The sequence below is a fragment of the Chaetodon auriga genome, chromosome 17 (genome assembly GCF_051107435.1).
Source record: "Chaetodon auriga isolate fChaAug3 chromosome 17, fChaAug3.hap1, whole genome shotgun sequence".
Lineage (NCBI taxonomy): Eukaryota > Metazoa > Chordata > Actinopteri > Chaetodontiformes > Chaetodontidae > Chaetodon > Chaetodon auriga.
Window position 1 is genome coordinate 3,400,686 of NC_135090.1, and position 20,849 is coordinate 3,421,534.

The window sequence follows — 20,849 nt, forward strand, 5'->3', positions numbered from 1 at the left end:
AATGACATGGCTAAACTCTACTTCTCTCACACCTGAACAAACTGAGAGCACACTGACACACACAGCTCGGTCATCACAGACTTCCCTGGTATTTGACTGCCGGGCCATCTGACACTCTCTGTCTGTCTGGCTGAATGCCTGACCTGCCCATCTGTGCTATGTCAGTGCCACTATGCAAACAGTGCAGGCAACATGCCACTTGGCTCTGACCGCGAGATACCACCAATTTTACTGCATGATGAGAGGTTTAATTACTGCATCTAACGTTACTTATGCCCCCTCTTCTCTTCTGGGTGGCACGGCGAACGGCTGCAACGGTATATAAAGTATTCAAATCCAATTAGATGTGAATGTTGTGAGTCTGTGTCTAACTTTGATGACCAGGAGTGTAACATGAGTCATGTAGCACCAAATATGTCACATTATAAGCCAACCACCCGCAAGCAGGAACACGGATGAAATCAATGACGCTATAGATCCACAATGCAATAGGATTGCAGACAGACCTGTTTTAGGATGACACTGACCTATGTAGCTAAGTTTACTGGCACTCAGCTATTCAACTCTTTCAACGTTGACAGTCTCACTGTTTTAGATACTCTTTGTGGGTTTGATTGCCACAACAGAAAGTCTAACTTGTAATGAGCATGCTTGACTAAAGTTGCGTAGCTAACTTTACTAACTCATGCCAAAAAAACACAGGAAATGCTCGGCTAACGTAGAAACCAACGACGGCAGTAGTTGAAGTGATAATGTCAACTTCTATTGTTGAACGCTACTTAGAGAGCTGCTAGCCAAACTCCATTCATGCATTTGAAGATTGTGCTGTCCTGGAACGTGTAACATGACGTTAAGTGCTAATCGTTGTCTTAGCATAATGTAATGTTAAGTCAGCCTAGCACTCATTAAGATGCACTTTTCAATGTGGCAGAAAATTACGTCGACAATATCAAGCAACAGACACAGCTGGGGATTTGCAACTTTGAGGCATACTTTTCTACAACGTTAGCCCGACGAATAAGATGCATATTGTTAACAGTAATTCCCAAGTTACAACATAACACAGCATGGTGGGCGGCAGCGACCAGGGTGACCGAGGTTAAGTTTGCTTCTAAAATAAGTGCTAAGGTTATGCACCGAAATTACCGGAAGACCACAAAGATTTCCGAGGTGTGTGCTGCTCGCTACGCTGAACGAAAAAGCAGTGAGACATTAAACGATCATATTTCTACGTGGGGTTTGGTGTGACATTCCCATACGAGAGTGGTTACCCGGGGCTATGCTAACGTTAAACACTGAATAACTATTCCCGACTTTATCGCCAAGCAAAGTTAGACAGAACGTTAGGCAGACACGGTTAGCTGGACAAAAGTCTACTGTTCAACAACAACTTCGGACTTGGGTCAACTTTACAAACAGAAGAGAGCAGGAAATTTGACAAATGTGAGAAAACTCACCCATTATGCCGCCGTTCCCGTCTGCTTCACTACTAAATGCTTCTCCGCTTGACATTCCCTCTCACAAACTCAGCACTCAACTCAACTGAAGTAGTAGTAGTAGTTGTAGGTGGGATACGCACATTATTGCACGTAATGGTATGTGATTGACGCAAGAACGTCAAAGCAAAAGGCGTACGTTGTCCTTGGAGAATACCGACTGCGACACATCGCGAGATTTGTGTAGAATCAACTATTTACAAATTACGTCCTCATATTACAGTCACTTATAATACTGATGGGTCTACTAATACTGATATTATTAATTAGAAAAACTGCAACTAATTTCGGACAATATGTGACCAATAAAGACTCGCAAAAGACCACACTTCTGTAATGATAACTGATGACAAAATTTTAATAGGACATGCATACTCATCGGCTTACACCACACTAACTGTATAGCTCAAGTACAGTGATTATAGTGGACAGAATGCATAACACCAGTGCTGTCTCTTGGGAAATGAGCAAGTCAACAGTGCCATCTAGAGGACATTTAAATTTAATACGTGTTTCTCTGTGGCTTCATGTTTATTTTTTATTTTTCAAACTGAAAGCAATATGCATCTAGCTGGGGGTTTAATATAAGATTTCTAAACAAAAATAACATTGTGCTTTGCTTTATATCACTTTCCATTTTGACTTTATGCAATATTTTACTTTATTTCATTGGTTTTATTTTTTATTTTTTATTTTTTCCCCCTTGTATGGTGTTGCTTTATTGAACACTCCTACATTAAATAGGGGATGTAAAAAAAAAAAAAAAAAAAAAAGAGAAGATTTTAAACTTGGTTAAACACATGCAGAGGACATAGATGTGTGAATGAAAACTGGATCTTGAGAGAGAAGTTCACACCTCGACTCCTTTCTGACCTTCACACACCTGAACAGCTGTGTGAAGTGCATGTACTTGTTGGATTGCTGGTTTTGGAAAAAGTAGCAAAAAATTGTCAGACACAGCACTCCAAATTCTGATGCCGGGATGGTGTCAGGGGAGAAAGTGTCAGACAATCCAACCAGCACTCTGTTTGATGAAGCCTTTGCACTTGGCATTTCTGGACATCTCAGGGTCACCCTGTGAGCCTCAGCTTGACATTGTCATCCAATTTAGGCTCAGCTGGGCGTTTAGTTTAACATTTATTCTGACATATTCAAGTAGAAGCATTAAATCAGAGTACACCCAAGGCTGACAGTCACTCTCCCTTTCATTCTGGAGGTATCCTGTGAGAAATTGAAGTGCTGGACTAGTGGGCTGTGGCAGAGGTAAAGTCAGCTTGAGTTAAAATTCCTGCTTTTGTGATCATAAGTGTTTATTCGACATTTAAATTCAGATTCAAGATTTTTTTGTCTATACAATGGAATGATTGTACTAAGGCACTCTCAGTATAAAACACAGAAACACACAATACACATAGTATGCAGTATAAAATGTAATGTAGATAAGCACAGTGTTGTGTACAGTAAATCTATGCTAACCATAAGTGTGAATTAGTGTGTGCGTGCGTCTGTGTGTGCGACCTGTTAATCAGTCTAATTTCTAATGACAATCCATCTATCCATTAATAGCTGTTGAGTTATTTCACTCTGGGTCCAAGTGTTGGACTTTGGACATGCTGCTAGTTTAGCTAAAATTGCACTTAAATTTCATTTGTAGCTTAATTAATTAGACCAAAGGAAGAAAGAATAAAACAAAGCAGACAGAAAGATACAGTAAATCTGCAGAGTGCTGCACAGGATTCAGGGTGCTTTTGGGAAAAAACCTCAACCAGCAGAGAGCATAGAAGACATGAACCATCCTACGCAAGTCTCAGTAAAATCAATGCACAGAGCCTGAGCAGCCTCACTGAGCTGCATATACGTGCACGACAGCCTCGGGCTGGGAAATCAAATGAAATGGAGTGTGGCAAAGAGGAGAATGAGCATGTCGCATCACATTATATGAAGCTGGCAGCTGATGCACACAAAGCTTTACATGGGCCACCTGCGGCTCTGTGTTGCTCAGCGTTATTACTGTGTACAACTGATTAAGCTGTTGTGTCGCAGATGCTGGAATAGCTGCTCAGAGACTGTAAATGATATGATTACACTGACAATGAACAGTAATTCTCGTCTTGATTAATATTCGTTAACCCATTGTGGCTTTACATTCATAGCGAAAGGAAAAGTTTGCCTTCATTTTGTTGGTAGAGCTCCACATCATCTACATAAACATATAAACTGCTGTTCCAGGAGATTAACATGGAATGTGCTTCACTCAACAAACTAAACAAACTAATTGCAGTGTATTTATCTGTTAATAGAAATAGCTACTGTATGAGTATTTGCTGTTAACAGTCTTAAAGAGATGGAGAAATATTTGACACCACCAGTGACTACGATAGTGTGCTCAGATGTTTGATGTGCATACACACGTCATGTCATGGGTTAATTTAAGGTCTTCCTGTATAACAACAGCCAACACGTTTAAATATAATGCAGGCGACCACCGCAAACTGCAAGCTCAATAACACTGAAACAGTGTCAGTCATTATCTTTGTGAAACTACACTTTATGGCTGAGCTGTTGTATTGGACGACATTACATTTTTGATAACATGGTCCTGGTCCCTTTTTCTCATTAGAATAGCTGATTTTGATAATATTTAAAATGCACTGAAGTGTCATGTGGCAGAATGGCCCCTGCCATGAGTTATATGTTATTGGATTTGTATTAAGCAGCTGCTACTTTACTGTGTAAGCTGCATTTGAATATTTTATGGTAGCTTGTTAGGGTGCAGCTAATTTAAAGTACTTGATATACAAAGAGGGGAATGAATCCATAACAATGCATGGAATATATTTTATTAGCTGATCATATGTTTGCTGGTTAAGTCTTGATCTTCTAAGTCAAATAAATGTAGTGCGGTATTAAAGACAATTAAGTGGAGGCTCTGAACTACAAGTGTAACTACCTTAAAATTTCTACAGTACAGTACTTGAGTACATATACTTTACTACTTTACATCACCCGCACTGTATGTATGTATGTGCTGTATCTACTTGTGTTATGACAGAGATCCCTCCTGCTGCCCTGCTTCCTATTCCTCAAGCTGTAGCACAATGCACACACCAGGTGTCAGTGTGGGTAATATAATACAACAGGCATGAGCTTGGCTTATTTTATCAATAATGACGTAATAACACAAGAAATAAAAAAAACCCATTCTTGATTATTTTAATGAAAAGCCTAAAATCTAAGTGAGGAAGAATTACAATGAATAGAAATGTATTGCATATGGAACAAGCACCATGATGGCACAGCATGAGATTTAATGCCAGCACTGAGGCGAAATGACTCCACATAACAAAGCCATCTGTGATCCAAATAGTCTTTTAACGAATCCAGTTTCAAATTGAAGAGATGCAATTATTATTCAGCGTCTACGCACAATTCTAATTCCACCATCAGGGAAGTCATTTGCTTTCTCAGGTGTTTTGGATCTCATTGACTGAGATGGGGCAGTATTATACACCTGCCTGTATTGCTAATATATTATCAAATGACTCAACTTATGCCAATGCTCCATTTATTTTTTCTGGTCTGTTATTTTGCAGCGGCAACAAATAGCATCTTCCCTCTGTGTTTCATCAACACTGTTTGTCTCCGTTCAGCAGCAAACAATCAGCCCTTTGGGTTTGCTCAGCGCTCATTTTATGCACTACATCTATTTACTGTCCCTTTGTAGCAGAGGGCTCGCGGAGCGGCTGTGCATATGTGCTCATGCGTGAGCTAGATGGGCATGCAGTGTAGTCGGTGTGTATGAGAGAATAATGATTGGTGCTGGTGGAGGAGCTGCCTGTCATCTCCAGCAGCAGGTCATTAGGAGGAAGAAGAAAAAATGAGCTCTTCCTCCCAGAGCAGACTAAGGAAAGCTGGAGGCCTGAAGCCGTCCAACAGCCCTCTCACTTAACTGAACATTTTAATATACGTAACCTCAAGAGACAGCAAGGGGAGTTCATATTCCATTTGATTTTTTTTATCGTGGCCACAGAGACTGCAGACCGGTCTTTTTCATTACACCAAAGAAAAGGCTGTGAATTAAGCGCTTTTATTTTGCATCTCTGGGAGAATTAATTTGATTCTTCTGGTTAATTTGGTGGACGCCAAAATCAAGGGCATCAAATGATGGAAAGCAGAGATCAAGGGGAAATCATCATAACACATTTAGAAAACATCTGAAAAGAAAGCACATCAGTGGAGCACGGTAAGCTGGTGGTTTCGTGATTCATGGTTCAAATTCCTAAGAATTTGTATCCTTCAGTAATATCTTGTTGCTTATCACTGAGGCAGAAGCATCTCAATCCACATTACCTGTTCCTTGTTGTTATACAATATAGGCAACTTTAAGAAAAATGCAGTCAGTGCAGTACAGTTAATTAAAGCAGAGTTGTCCTATCAATGAATATCCCGGTTAAGTGAGGCAAACATGTAGGCTGCAGGAAACCATTCATACATTTTCAGCAGATCAATGGTTCTGGTGCTCCATGCTAACATCTTTGCATATACTGGCATCACTGTGCTTAAACCAGGAAAATCCCAAGTGCAATTGATAACATGAACAAATGCTCTGTTACATTTAGGTGTCAGTTTACACGATAACATGATTTTGGAACTGCTATGACAGATGTCTGTTGGTCCCACTCATGTGGGAAGCCAGTGAGGGATTGTGTCTTTGTAGCTGCACTGGTTGGAGTCAAGAGGGTGGGAACTTCGGAGCAGGCAGGTAAAAAGAGGCGGCTGGTGATTCCATGTGTATCACAGGCATTGGTCATTCCAAGGGGAAAAAAGCCACATGTATGTATGTACCATGCTGCATGTCCAAGTCAGCTGATAGACAGCAAGTCTACAAAAGAAATGACATTATGTGGGCCAACTCTCACATCTTGACTCCCCAAAAGCAGAGGAGAAGAAAATGAGTTAATGCCTGATGATAATCACATGCAGATTATTTTTCTCCTAAAAAACAACAGTGGGTGTACTTTTTAATCATAATTATCATCACATATGCACATCATGTTAGTCTGAATGCAAAAAACAAAAACAAAAAACAACCCCCCCCCCCCCAAAAAAAAAAAAATCGTGCAGCTAAAATACTGTTGTAATCATCCTTCATTATCTATTTTTGTGGCACAGAAGCTCTCTTTTAAACCCAGAGTGCACATAAAATGAGTGATTCTACTGATCTAAATTGCTTGTCATTAGTTATCACTTTATTGTAAAGTCGTAATTTTGTCCCCGTCAGGATCCTGTAGGTGTGATGACTGATTTTTTCTGTGAGATAATTGGTTGGTAGTCAGGCTGTTGACAGGTGTTAATCTGATCCCCTGAAGTTAACCTGTTCTGTGCAGCCTAGGTTACCATGGCGATCCACCTTGTTTAAAAGTGAGCCAGTGTTGTGATGCCAGAAAACATGAAGCCAAACATAGCTGGATAACCCCTTAATCTTGCTTTGTCTTCATACCAAACAAGAAAAATATGTAATGTCTAATCTCTCAGTACCATAACACACCTGATGCCAGAATAACTTCTGAAAGACGAGGTGACTGTTCCTTATTCATCGGCTGCACAGTGACCTTTAGGCCCTCATGATCTCCCACCGAATTTTTGTCTTTTATGTTTAAAACAGATTGTTGTAGCCAGTAGCTTGATGTGCAAACTACTACCCCACTTCCAAAAAAGCTGGAACTGCACTGGGATTGCAATCCGCATCAAGACGATCAAGATGAGGACAAATCCTCAGTGACTGGAAGTTTTATTCAACCTTGATTCCAAAAAGTTGGGACAGTGTGTAAAATATAAATAAAACAGAATGCGATCATTTGCTAATCCTTTTTGGCATATACTCGACTGAAAATAGTAAAAAAAAAAACAATATATTTAATATCTGCTTATTCTGAATTTGATGCAGCAACATGTTTCAAAACAAGTTGGGACAGGAGCAGCTAAAGACTGGGAGAGTTGTGAATGCTCCAAAAACACCTGTTTGCAGCAAGCAAAAACTGAAGTTACAAGAAGACTGGAAAAAGAACTAGTGAAAAACATTTTTCTGAAGAGAAGAGGAAAACAACTAAACGTGAAGTAAACGCAACTGAAGTCAAGAGGAAAGTGAGCGTTTGCTGTAGGCTGCAGGGTATATACCTTCTTGTCATTTCACAAACTAGAAACACAGGAAAAGCATTGACACCATACAAATTATGAGTTTAGTGCTGTGGGAGCATCCAAAGTTGAATCAAACATATCGTTTGCATTGTCCTGATGTGGCAGAAAAGAAAGCACACAGACACACAAAACAGTTTGCTACAGGAAGGTCTGATTTACAACTCAGTGTTGTCTGATTTACCAGTCAGTGTTGTCTGGTCCTTGAGACCTGTTAATCGGTTTGACGGTTTTAAGGCCTTCATCCGGTGTGGAGCTGGAAGGAAGGATTAGCATCTCCATGAAAAACAGTTTAACTGATAGGTAACCCTTTGCAGTTGAAATGTCTTTTCTCCCCAGCTCTCCTGAAGGAATGTGGGGGGGTGGGGGGTTAGATGAGGGTCTCTTGTTCTCCTACATATCCCCCAATCAATTCGATGATCGCTGTCCAGGGAACTTCGGATCACTGAAAGGCTCAGGGGAACAGGTGGCATACAGCAGCATTTGACCGGAGTTGATGTCAGTTTTAATGTGTTCTATTGATCTATATATTGGTATAGTGGCTTTCGATGAGACTAGAGATGAAGATGAAGGCCACTTGTTCTCCGACACATGTTTTGTGGAATTGAGGTTGTCCTCTTTGCATGGAGCCAAACACGTTGATAGAGGAGGCTAAGGTGTATGAATTTATTATATAACATTTATGCACTCCGCATGTATTTGAAATTGTATTAGTCTGTGGGAGAAAAGTGCAGCGTTAGTGAAAGAGCTGGAACAATTATGGAACGGTATGTTTACAAGAAGACAACATTCGAATGCAAAGCATTACTATTGCAGTTTTGGTTATTCTAATTCATTTGTAAGCATGATGCCTTGTTAGAAACATTTTCGGAAAGTATCATCAATGTTTTAGAATTATTAGTCATTTTCTAATGTCCTAATGTGCATGGTACTTTCATCATATATTCCATATGCTCCGTTTGAATAAAAACCCTGCATATGTGAATACATATGTCACCACAGCTCATATCTGGCTCCACATTCCACTGGCATTACTCTCTTTGATGTCCCTGCGAGTTTGACAGAAAAAAGCCTCACTGTCGTCATTTATTTCCATTTGAAAGTGTATTTCTGTTTCATCTCCCATCCTCCACAACACAAACCCATGGGCTGCGCTGCTGTTACAGGCACAACCTTGTCCAATCGAATCAGAGATTCAGTTCACATCAAAACTTCCAGAGAAAAGCACAGATACCAACCACACTCAGGTGCTGAACACAAGAAAAACCCCCACAAAGGGTCTTCCTTGAATAGCTGTTCCAGACTTCTTCAAAAAATAATTGAACACATCCATTCTTTGGGGAGATTTATAGCATTTTCTTCTTCTTTTTCACTTTTATCTCCGGGCTGATGTGCCTCAGTGTGGGAAGTCCAATTACTGGAAAGTGAAAATTTCCAGCCCTGAGGATGGAATTATACTTCTTTCTCTAGACATTACTATCAGGACAAGTAAGCAAGAACTACTGAGTGGCTTCTCCATTTATCAGCCTCCACAAAGAGCTGAAAAAATCACATATGACCAGAGGAGAACAGACGGGAGGCCTGCATGTGGTGATTGTGTGTGTGTGTGTGTGTGTGTGTGTGTGTGTGTGTGTGTGTGTGTCTGGGTACAGTCTTTTCTCTTCTTTGCTCATGTGAAAATCAGAGCTCAGATTTACCCCATCTGTTGCCACATGGTGTTGATCCCTACAGCAATATGAGCAACGTTTAAGTGAGAGAATTCAGCCCATGCTCGTGCACGCACAGGAGGTACACACATGCATGCAGCACTTGTTCTAAAGACATCACACATGACCAGTTACATAATCACTATAAAATAAGTAACATGAATATTGGGTGAAAGAACATGTCAGCCACAAGGGCTGCAGACAGCACGATACAAGTTCAGCTGAGCGGTAGGCCACATGCAGAGCACACAGGATAGTTGATTCCCACCCGCGCTGATAAAAAGAGAATGTGTGCTCTGTTTACGGACTGAATGATTAGGAGGGAGTGGAAGTGGATCGTAAAAGAAAGAAGGAAGAAAGGAAAGAAAATGAGTGGGAGTGAGAGACCGCTTTGGCTAAGAGAGAGTGGTGAACAAAACAACAGAACATTGATTCACAAAGCTCGACTTTTAGCATATTTATTGACATATGAGTGTATTGTATACAGACATTCGGGAGTATATATTTACATATAAGTGCATATAATTATATTAATGTGTATTGATATGAGTGTGTATATACTGACACGTGTGTGAATAGTGATGTGTGTATATGTTGACATTTGATTGAATATATTGATGTTAGTGTGTAACTTAAAAGGCATCTCATACATCTATCCCTATGTGACTAATCCATCTGTAAAAACTGTCATGTTCCACTTAAAATAATCCATCCATCCATTTTCTATACCAACTATCCCTTTCGGGGTTGCGGGGGGGCTGGAGCCTATCCCAGCTGTCAACGGGCGAGAGGCGGGGTACACCCTGAACCGGTCGCCAGTCGATTGCAGGGCAACATATAGAGACAGACAACCATTCACGCTCACACTCACACCTAAGAACAATTTTTAGAGTCACCAATTAACCTAATGAGCATGTTTTTGGTCTGTGGGAGGAAGCCGGAGTGCCCGGAGAGAACCCACGCATGCACGGGAAGAACATGCAAACTTCACACAGAAAGGCCCTGCCCGACCCGGGGATTGAACCAGCGACCCATTTAAAATAATCTCAGTCATAATCCATTTTAATATCTATGGGAATGAAGTTCAACATTTCTGAATAGAAAGCTGTCTTTCCAGTGTTTTGTGATAGGGCACCTAGATGCACCTTGAGTTACTGAGCAGTGCAGGTGAGCACCTGAGGAGCCCTGTTCAATTTGTGGATAAGTCCATTAATATCAAATGATATCTAAACTATGTACTCTATCAGAATCAGATTTGGCTTTATTGGCCAAGTCTGTGTTTAAACATTACACTCAATGTACTTGCATAGGAAAAAAAGGCCATACAGCGCACTGTAATTATGGTTAACACAAAATTGCATTAGTCTGTGTGAAATTGGCCACTGAGCGCAAACCTGAGAATTTTGGCCAAGCTGTGTATTTGTGCTATGTCTAAAAGCCTATGACTGTCTTATTTGTATATTGATGTTACAATATTTTTTTTTTCTGCGTATTAAATTGATAGCGGTGAAATCTGAGAAGATCCCATGTTTATCACTCACATTAATTAAAGTTAAATGAAGATATATCAGAGCATATGCAGCCTCCCACAACACAGACTGAACCAAACTCACTGTCACACCCAGCTCTCAGCTAACAAGCCTCCCAAGTATCACCAATAATTCTCTGTGTTCCTCTGATTGTGGCCACAGATAGTCAGAGCATGCAGCGTGCTGACTAACACAGTGAAACTTCTACTCGGAAAGTCAGGGAAGCAAACAGGAGTGTTGTCCAGATGGTTACTGCCAGGAAAGTGTCAAAACCAGGTCCTTCACAAAGCCCTGCTAGTTTTTATACATTTTATTGGAGTTGAGAGAAACTGGCATTTTTTCCCATGACTCCCTCCACTCTCAAAACTACAGCAAACAAGCAGAGCTGAGTGAGATCTGCTGAAAAAGTGGGATTTCTTTGAAACCACCTACTCAGTCCTACGCAAGAGGAGGCTGCAAGTTAAAGATTTTGTGAGGTGGTTGCAAATAAACAAACTTTCACGATAATAGCATGAGGCATCCTCTTTTCTCAAAGCACAAGCTAAACAAAGAGGCTTTCAGTGGAAGTCAGCTTTGATTACTCTGTCCATGAATCAGCTGGAGACTTACCGACATGGAAACACAGATTCGAGGAAAGGTGGAGGGAAGATTTGGAAGTTTCTTTCACATTTCCAGTGTTTTCCTTCATGACTCATGTGTCTTGATTGGCTGTGTTTTTCAGAAATGTGAAGCAGACGTGTTTTAGCAGATTTCAGGGCTGGAATGCCAAAGCTGTATTGCCTGTGTGCCAAAAGATTACTTTGATTATTGCGGAAAACATTAAAGCACCAAGCGCGTGTTTCTTCTTCTGACTCATCTGTAGACGACACACACAAGTTTGATTCCTCAAGAGTCAGGAGGTGAGTCATTCCCAGACTGGTGACATCCATAGCTGCACATCCTGTGAGCATTCCTTCATTAATACAGTACAGTAACGGAAACAGGAACAGGGGAAATAACTTGACTCCTTCTACTACATGCCATCGTCCATTCACACCAAAAGTCTGTGTTTTTCAGTTTTTTTTTTTCTTAATGAGGTTTCACACCTCTCAGTTTACCTGGATCCACCAGGGAATTGAGGAAATGACTGTTAAAGGAGTGAGAGAAACAAGTGAGCGTCGACAGTCATCAGGTGCGAAAGTGACTAAAAACAGATTGTCTTCACAGGCGTGCAGTGCGCAGGCTCCTCCAGGTCAACCCACATACTGTACAGCATGCAAGAACAAGAGCTGTGACCTCATATGCAGGAGAAAGCATGTTTGTAGTGTTAAAAACAACTACAATAAGCAGCAGAGGTAAAAGCAGAAGCATTGTGGGAGTTATTGTGGCCTCACCTTCTCAGGATCAACACAGATGTTTCCACAGGCCAAGTATCACCTCAGTTTTATGTAATTCTGACACCAAATGTAAGAGTACTGCATGAAGTGTGTTCCATACTTCATAGGGAAAATGCAAAAATCAAGAAAGGACTAAATGGTGTATTTTAGCCTCTTTCAGCTCTCATCAGTACTGTTTCCAGCAGCTGTTTTCAACAACGGTGCTCTACAAACCAACTGTGCACTACCTGTCCAGCACCAAACAGCAGACAGACAAAGTTAACCTCTAGCTAGTCCACATAGTGGAGATCAAAATAAGTTTAAAGGTCAACATGTCAAAGTTTTGTTGTAGCATTCAAAAGCCATTCCCATGATTCAAGATACTGTATGCATCACTGCTATATCATTGTTAAAGTGATGAACTGTTTGCAAATTGTACTCTAAAGTAGAGGCCACTCATTTGACCTGGATGGATAGACGGTCCTCAGGATCATGTTTCAGCTTTTCACAATTAACCCTCTTTGTAAAAACATTTGGTGGAAAGCCAGCTAACAGCAAGTAGAACAGAGGCTGGTTTACTACACAGCAGGGCTGCTGTCCTTCAACATATGTCATTCTAGCAAAGGTAACATTGGTCATTTTCAAAGTTGTGTATCTCAGGTTGCCTTTTACAATGAGATCTTAAGTTTCAATGGACTTGCCTGATTGAGTAAAGGATATCTATAATTTTCTATAATTATATAGGAAGCACAAAGTGTTTGCCAGGATCTATGGGGGGACTGCGATTGGTTTATGAATTAGGCAGCAATAGGAATGAAATATTATTTATTTGGCTGCCACTCCACTTGTCAGACTATGACAGGTTGAGCTTTACAACAAGTGTCAAAAATATAATGTTAGTGGACTAAAGGCTCAGATATTTTTTGCAGAGGTGGTGGAGACCAATCCAGAGCTAAAAATAGAGTGAATAAGGGACAAAAAAATCATCAGTTGGAAACAAACATAATTTCAAATGCTGATCATTGCATGTCTGCAGGGTGTGAAAGTAGGCCGCTAGCTGGTGGGTTAGATGTGACAACTTTAATTGTATCGGTCTTGCTTTGACATTTTTCTGTGTCGTGGTGTCTTAACATAGATTAATGTATCTTTAAGGTAATGTTCCAACTATACAGGATGTTCAAAAACACATTAGATTGTTTCAGAATGAATGCACATGAAATAATTTGGCTTTTGTCTTTGCAATAATTGGGTTTATGTAATAATAATTATTGAAATCGCATCCCCAAAAGACTTCAGCTTTTTATTATAAGTGAAAAGAAAGTGAAGAATTACAGGAAGTAATGGGACCACCAGCATGGTTTAACAACGCAACATACACAACATGGGAAGAATTCGTTTGTCATCCCAATGAGCAGCAGCAAATTAAAAACAGTTTTAATTAAACTGCATGTGCATTATGATAATCTTTCATCTGAGGGAAAGTTTTCAGGGTTCTGTCCTAAATTTAACAATTCCTTATAAAGACATCACTGTCAGACTGAGTCATCTGATCAATGAGATAATGATTTGTGTGAGAAGAAATTGCTCTCTTCATTACATCATCAACTTAAATATCATTTCCTGATGGTCCATATTGACAGACTGGGCGCGTTGCCTTTGAGCTCAGCTTAATTTCTTATTGTAGACAGAGCAGAATGGCAGCCTGCAACAGAGCCAATGAACTGATAATGGTCATGTCAAAACGCAATACTGTCACACAAAATGCAGTCAGGAGAGGCAGCACAGGCAGAATCTGAAGCCAATCAGCAAATCTTTAGATGATATTTTCAGAGTGATCATGATGGCATTCAAAGCTGTAAGCCTTCCACTTTGGCTATTGACTCAAAGCTGCCACACAAAAAGCAGTAAAACCTCTCCGAATTCCATTATAGGTCTGGTTTGGGAAATCTGATTCAGGTATTTTTATTTCTGCTGTACTGATTTTTTTAGGTGTAAATGCAGCAAAAGACCCCATATCAGGTCCATATTGGTATTCCTTCAGTCATTCCTTTGAACGTGTAAACTGTAAACCCGAGTTTGTAACCTTTATTCATTCAGCAAAGTTTCACTGAGAAGAACACAAAACTCTGAACAGACTGTCCTCCCAAGAAAAACATCAGCATCAGTCAAGCTTCATGTTGGTTTGAGCAGCATTTGGTCCCAGTAGCAGACACACAGACAGAGGGTAAAATAGGAATTTATTGAGTTGATACTGGAGGGAGACTCCGTGTATGCAGGAAACTTGTAGCTGAGAAGTCCTGGGAATAGCAGGTGAGGCACGAGGCACAGAGGTGGAGAGCAGCTCAGAGAAATGCTGGAGCGCACAGAGCTCAGGTGGTGTGAGCGCAGCGTTGAAGGCACGTGGTGGTGGAGGAACAGATGAAACAAGGTGGTGATGGTTGAGGGCTTGAGGGCTTGAGGTAGGTGGAGGCAAATGGCTGGGCAACGTAGTGCCAGAGAGCTGGAGATCAGTGCAGGAGAACTAACTGAGCACAAAGGATGAAGCACTGGTAGTCGACACGAGAGAAACAAAAACTATACTCCTACATGCAGGTAGCAATTGTAAAGCAGCCATCTCTACCACTAAGCAGCGGAAACAATCAGATGATGAGTGGTCTGCAGTCCACAGTCTTTATGCTGTGCTTGATTGTGCTGAGTCCCAGCTGTGTTGGAGCCAGCTCCAAGCCACCTGGAGATCCACGGCCAGCCTCTACCAAAGAAGGCAGCACAGGGACCAAAGCCCCACACCTCTCCACAGTACACAAAAAAAACTCGAATCCAAACCACCACACTTGAGAGTTTATTCGTGACCTCGGAAACAGAAGTGTCACAAAATATTCTTGGCTTATGTTCCACTCACCGGTGCCTTGTGACACATTCATTGTTGCATCATCACATGACCATGAATGTATTGGTGCAGGGAATCAATAGCAATAATTCCTCTTAATAGTGGAAGTGAGTACCCAGGGACCCAACACACGGAGGGTGACAGAGAGTTAACTTGCTGAGAAATGAAGCCGCTTTCGCCAGAGTTGGAGACACAGCCAAAGAGAGTGAATCAGCAGCAGGTCCATCATCAGCACCTTCTCAGGTTACTGAAGACGTCAGACAAGATGAGCTCATAAAAGTGTCATTTTGCATCAGCAGCAGTTTACACTGAAAGGGGATTTACAACACTATCATAAAGTGGTCTGTTTTACTGTGCATAATAAGTATCGTAAAATATGATTCCGTGCACTTCAACGTGACAACAAAAGCAGTTTTAACCCAAACCAAAACCTTTCCCTAACCTTTGAAAGTACCAGTAGACAGTCATGAATCATTCTTTCAAAGGGGATTTATAGCAGTCTCAGAAGGCGCTGTCACACAGATGTCCTGCTGATAGAGAAGTCAGAAAACAGATATTGGTCGTTTTTACAATGACAAACAGCATATTTTGTTCCTTCGTTTGGATGACTTTCTTTGGCTGCACGACATCAGTTATAAAACCTTCAGTTTATTCTCTTTGTGCCTATGACTCACTGCACTTTATGACTAGAATATTTTTGATTAATTGGGCTAGCAGGGTGATGAAATAATTGCCTTTCATCACAGGAAGATGCAGAGATCGACTAAGGGAATTACACTCTCTAATTATTTGATAATACCTGCTCTTTTATCATTTTACAGGCAGTGAAACACATCACAGTTGTTGGGCTGCTGTTGTTAAACATGCTGGATTTTTATGACTGGAATCAGGACTGTCAAGCTCATAGCATGACTGAGAGACATAATTACTAAAAAATGACACAGTTTGAAAACATCGTGTCTACCTTCAGTGTCACAGACAGATTATTAGACAACAGACATGTGCCCACACAGAGGTAAAACACTGTGGTCCAAAGAGACACAAAATGAGCAAACGACTTGAGCTTCTGTCTGTGGTCGTTTGGCATCTCTTTGGAGTCGTTTGTAGTGGTTTTGTGTCTCTTTGTGTTGGTTTTGCACCTCCTGTCCACCTCGGTGTGCAGTTCAGTTGTGATTGTTAGGGTTAGGGTTAGGCTGTGCATGTTTACTTTTACTTCATTACACATGTGATGTTAAATGTTCTCTAGTTCTGACTAATATTAAACTAATGAGCATCACAGCATTATTCCAGGGAAAGATTTCAGCTTGGACAGAGACAGTAATAGTTTTTGTTAGGGTGGGATAGCTGATGTTGCATACTGTGATTTTACAGGCCACAGTAACTGCACTCCTTTGAAAGAGTTGTCCACCACACGAAGAAAGTGGTTGACTCTGACCTCCAGAGTGTAGAGGAGATCCAGCTTCAATGGGCTGTCTCTAGTTCTCTGCATTATAAGGAAGCCACACTGTCCACTCTGCAGACTGCCCTCCCTGCCATTACACAGCCCTTTCACAATTTCAGTTATTACTCAGTGCTTTATGGATCTTCAGATGTCGTTTTATTCTAATCTGTGGATTATTTAATGCTTCACCTGTTCAGTTACAGGTTATATGTTTAGAGTGTGTTTGTTATCATTGTGTTTTTTACTGCCATGTAACATGTAACATGTAACATGCTTATTATGCTGAGTTTCATGTTTTGATATATCTTATAGGTTTTCATTATGTACATTATACACACAAACTCATTCATATATGAAATAACTGCCATAATTTCTTTTCTGCTTCTGATGTGAAAGCACTTTATGATGGTGACTTGACAAAAGCTGAGATCCTGCATACTGATGCTTTTTGCAGTGATGTTGATGACAACAAAATACAATTCAATATTTTGATACGCATCTACTTAAGAGCAAAAAGCTTTAAAAAAAAAAAACCCTATTCTGTGTTTGCTTCATTTTTTTTTTTTTTTGGCTAAAAAGTCTCTAAAAGCAGTTTTCATTTGAACTCCCTCAAACAAATTCTACTGCTATGAATTCCATTCCTTCCAATGCTAGTTTTACTATCACAGTTGTTCCACTAATACTACAACTAATACTGCCACCTCATCCATCACTGCTAATTTCACTGTTGCTGTCCCTGTTGCAGTGCTGTTACAAAGGTTACTGTTACAATCAAAATGTACAGCAGTACTAAAGCAATGTAAAAGGTGTACACACCTGGGCTTTTTGGTGAATTCCTTATCAACAAGGCGAGGAGTCTACAGTCATGCTCGCAGCTCTGTGAGGCTGTACACTGCACACAAGGGAAAAAGGCTTTCTGTCAGAAAAAAAAAAACCCCTTTCTTCCAGAAAGTCACCCAGAAGACAAAAGTCAAGGATGACTTATTATTTCCACCCAAACCATGATCTCTTCCTGTGTTTGTGTGATTCATAAGAGCCAATTAGTGTGACTGAGATCGGCTCTGTATCTCAGTGGCAGATTGAAGCATTCAGTGTTTACTTATATGGCTATCATGAGTTAGAAAGCTCCTTGGATTCAGTATAAATCTCTGCTTTGTTGCAGTGAAATTAATTAACAAGCAGACAGGCAGCTGCCTTCATCAAATGAGTGGCAGTGAAAGGAAAAACAAAGCTGTACTGTACATATGCAACAAATGTGGGAACATGGGAAATATTTTCTCTTGTGCAGGGTGATAACCTAAACTTTCAGTCTGTACATAGTCATGCTCTATTTCTTTTTCTCATTCTGTCTGAAAAATTAGTCTTTCATTTAATTTCCATTTCTTCCTCTCAGACAAGGCTTTCAAAGTCAAAGTTAGGGTTTGCATGAAGATAAATAGATCCCAGTGGACCAGCAGAAAATGCTAAGTGACTGTTCTTCTACTCAGGTAAAATATCAAGTTACCGCTGGGGCTTCATATAACATACTGTTTTGAAGTGCAATTAAGAAAAGATAGAAGAGCATACTCTGTTTCCTGTGATGAGGCAAAAGAAAATTAAAACAGGAGGGGAATTTCTCTTGAGAGGCGACTGCAAAGCTCTTATCTTGTTGGCTGTGGAGGAAAGTTTATGTGCTTAGTTTCTCAAGAAATTAAAGGTAAAGTAAGGAGTTACTGGGAACAATGAGAACATTTTTTACCTTAATGGAACACTACAGGATACTTCCTGTTATCCCCACAGTTTCATCTGTGAAGGTCACCATCTCCAAAACCTGAACACCAAACTGAACAGAACTTGTTGAATTGATTCCAGCCTTGAAGCTTAGAAAGGATTATTTTCATTTATTTCACATTGTAGCAGTGTCTTTGCGATAGGCTTCAGGGAAACATTGTTTTTAATTCAATTTCACATTACAGACAAAGAAACATTGTATAAAGATATTCTGATTTTCCTTTTTGATGGACATTTCAATAAAAGGCAGCTTGTTATATAAACAGTGGCTCAAATAAAGCACATGAGCTGTATGAATTAACTGAACTGAACTGAACTGAACTTGAGTTTTTTAATTGTAATTATTAATTTTTTGAATTTATTGAATTTGAATGTGAACAGTCTGTAAATACTATCTACAATCTCTTACAATTTTTTACAATTTCTTTCTTTTTATTTTTATTTAAAATCCTCACTCTTTTGTATATACTGTTTTTGTTTCTAATTTGAATGCACTTCTTATATTAATCTTTACTGATGCTGCTGTATTCTGGAATTTCCCCTCGCGGGACAAATAAAGGAATATTCAATTGAATTGAATTGAATTGAATTTTTTCCCCGGATTTATAGGATTTGTCAATTTAAAGACATTTGTTGCATATGTAGTAAAAATACACCATATTAATATTCAATAAATGTAACAATTCAGAATAATGAATATCTTGAATCAGACTGTAAAATGGGCTGCAGACTTTCAAAGTTCAGTCTGATTGTACAGAAGTTAAGTAAACATGGATGCTACAAATAGAAGTAATGTACCGCTTATAATAGTAAATAAACTAAGTATGATATATGAAACTTAAGATATGTGTCATCATTTATTGTTTGCTGATGTATCTGTAATGGGAACATAATGTGCACAAGGTAAAACACCAACAAACTAAATGAGGAAAAATGCACTTTTAAATGTGCTATTACAGTTATTCAGCTGAATTGTGAGGCTGCAGGTGGGAACATCACATCAGAAAACTCTTTGATAAGGGTCCTTGTCTTCACTTCAGACACCAGTCTTCATTGAAATGCAGGACTGATTCGTGCTGTCATCATCAGCACACGCTTTATTCATGATGTGATACTTTGCATTTGGAGATGTCTGAATAGGAGTCTCATTCCTCAAAAAAATGTTTGCTTCTGCTGGTCCAACACAAGAGGATAATTGAGCAGCTGTTTGGGTCCGATTCAACCCTCCTGACAATCAGGTACACTTACAATGAGCTGCTAACTTGCTGTTATAGTAGCTTTGTGCAAATGGTTCAGAGGCCTGTAAAGTAAGATGTGATCTTCAAAAACAAGCATCTTATCTCTTTTTTTAACCACATGACTTTACAGTGTTGGAATCAGTTGCTCATGAACACAAACCATCAACTTGTTTATGATGTCACATTTAATTGTCTCTTTTTGTAGTCATAAATAATGTAAATGTGTTTTTTAAATGTATTGTTTTATTAAAAAGCAATTTTTTTTAGTGAAGTGAAAAAGTCTGCAGGGAAATATCAGAAATGCTCTGTTTCATCTCAGCCGGCTGGAGGGGCATGTCAATGTCTGTTTGATTGACAGCTGGGAACAGGAGACAAAGGAAGCAAGCTCGCCGTGGAGCCTGCACGTCCTGAACAGACAGTCTGTTAGCAGTGTTGAAGAGTAAAGACCACACCAGCATCTAACTGCATCTAAGTGACATTCTCAGGTATGATTACATGCTGTTTACTGTGCTAATAAGCTAGTTAGCAGTACCCTTTTCCCCGGTGAATGTTTGGTGGCTCGTTGAACAAGCCGAGGTTTAGGACCAGAGGTGATGTTTTCATGTTTGTAAGTCACATAAGACGGAGTGTGTAGTTGCTCGGAGTGTGTGGTGTGTGGCCGGCCGCTGTCGGGCTCAGTGTGAGCGTCTGCTCTGATAGAACACTGACTGACTGAATGAAGTGTGAGTCCACACTGTTTCATGAATGAAATGTTGTTGCTGTCATGGTGTGTGGAAGCATTTCATTCAACCAATGCATAACCGCCCCTCCATTAATACTGTCTGATTGGCTGAGGATCATTGCCTGTGTAGACAGAAAGCTCATCTGTTCCTGGATCCCAGGGGCAGACTGGGATAATGATTCACACCTAACTTGTTTGGTCTGGATGTTGGGACTTCTAAGTTTGATCCAAACCAAAAGCACAGGTGTGAAACCTCCCCCAGACCTCGGTCGAGACCAAACACCCAAATCTTGGTCCGATGAAAGAAGGAGGCCTTGGTCTGGATCAAACTGAAACATAGTTTGGTTTGTTTCTAATGTAAAAACATGTTTTGGATGGTTCGGACTTTCAGAACAATTACAGCAAGTTATAACAGCCTGTTGTCACAGTTGGAAAAAGGGAAAATGAGCTGCAGTAGCACATATGAGCAGACCAAGAGTTTTAAGTGAAATGTGGTCCAACAATGTTAGAA

General features: G+C 40.1%; 1 protein-coding gene across 3 annotated transcripts in view; it reads right to left on the reverse strand.

Annotated features, from left to right (window-relative positions):
- Positions 1 to 1,585, reverse strand: part of septin7a (septin 7a) — a 35,232-nt gene extending 33,647 nt beyond the window's left edge. The window contains exons 1-2 of one of the 3 annotated variants that reach the window (XM_076754551.1): positions 1,458 to 1,560; positions 965 to 966 (exon numbers count right to left, since the gene is read on the reverse strand). In XM_076754551.1, the coding sequence (XP_076610666.1) occupies positions 965 to 966; positions 1,458 to 1,512 (57 nt within the window). In that variant the 5' untranslated portion in view covers positions 1,513 to 1,560. Of the gene's footprint in view, positions 1 to 964; positions 967 to 1,457 lie in introns of all 3 variants that reach the window. The other 2 variants (XM_076754550.1, XM_076754549.1) reach the window with 2 other exon arrangements.
- Positions 1,586 to 20,849: the final 19,264 nt, after the last annotated feature.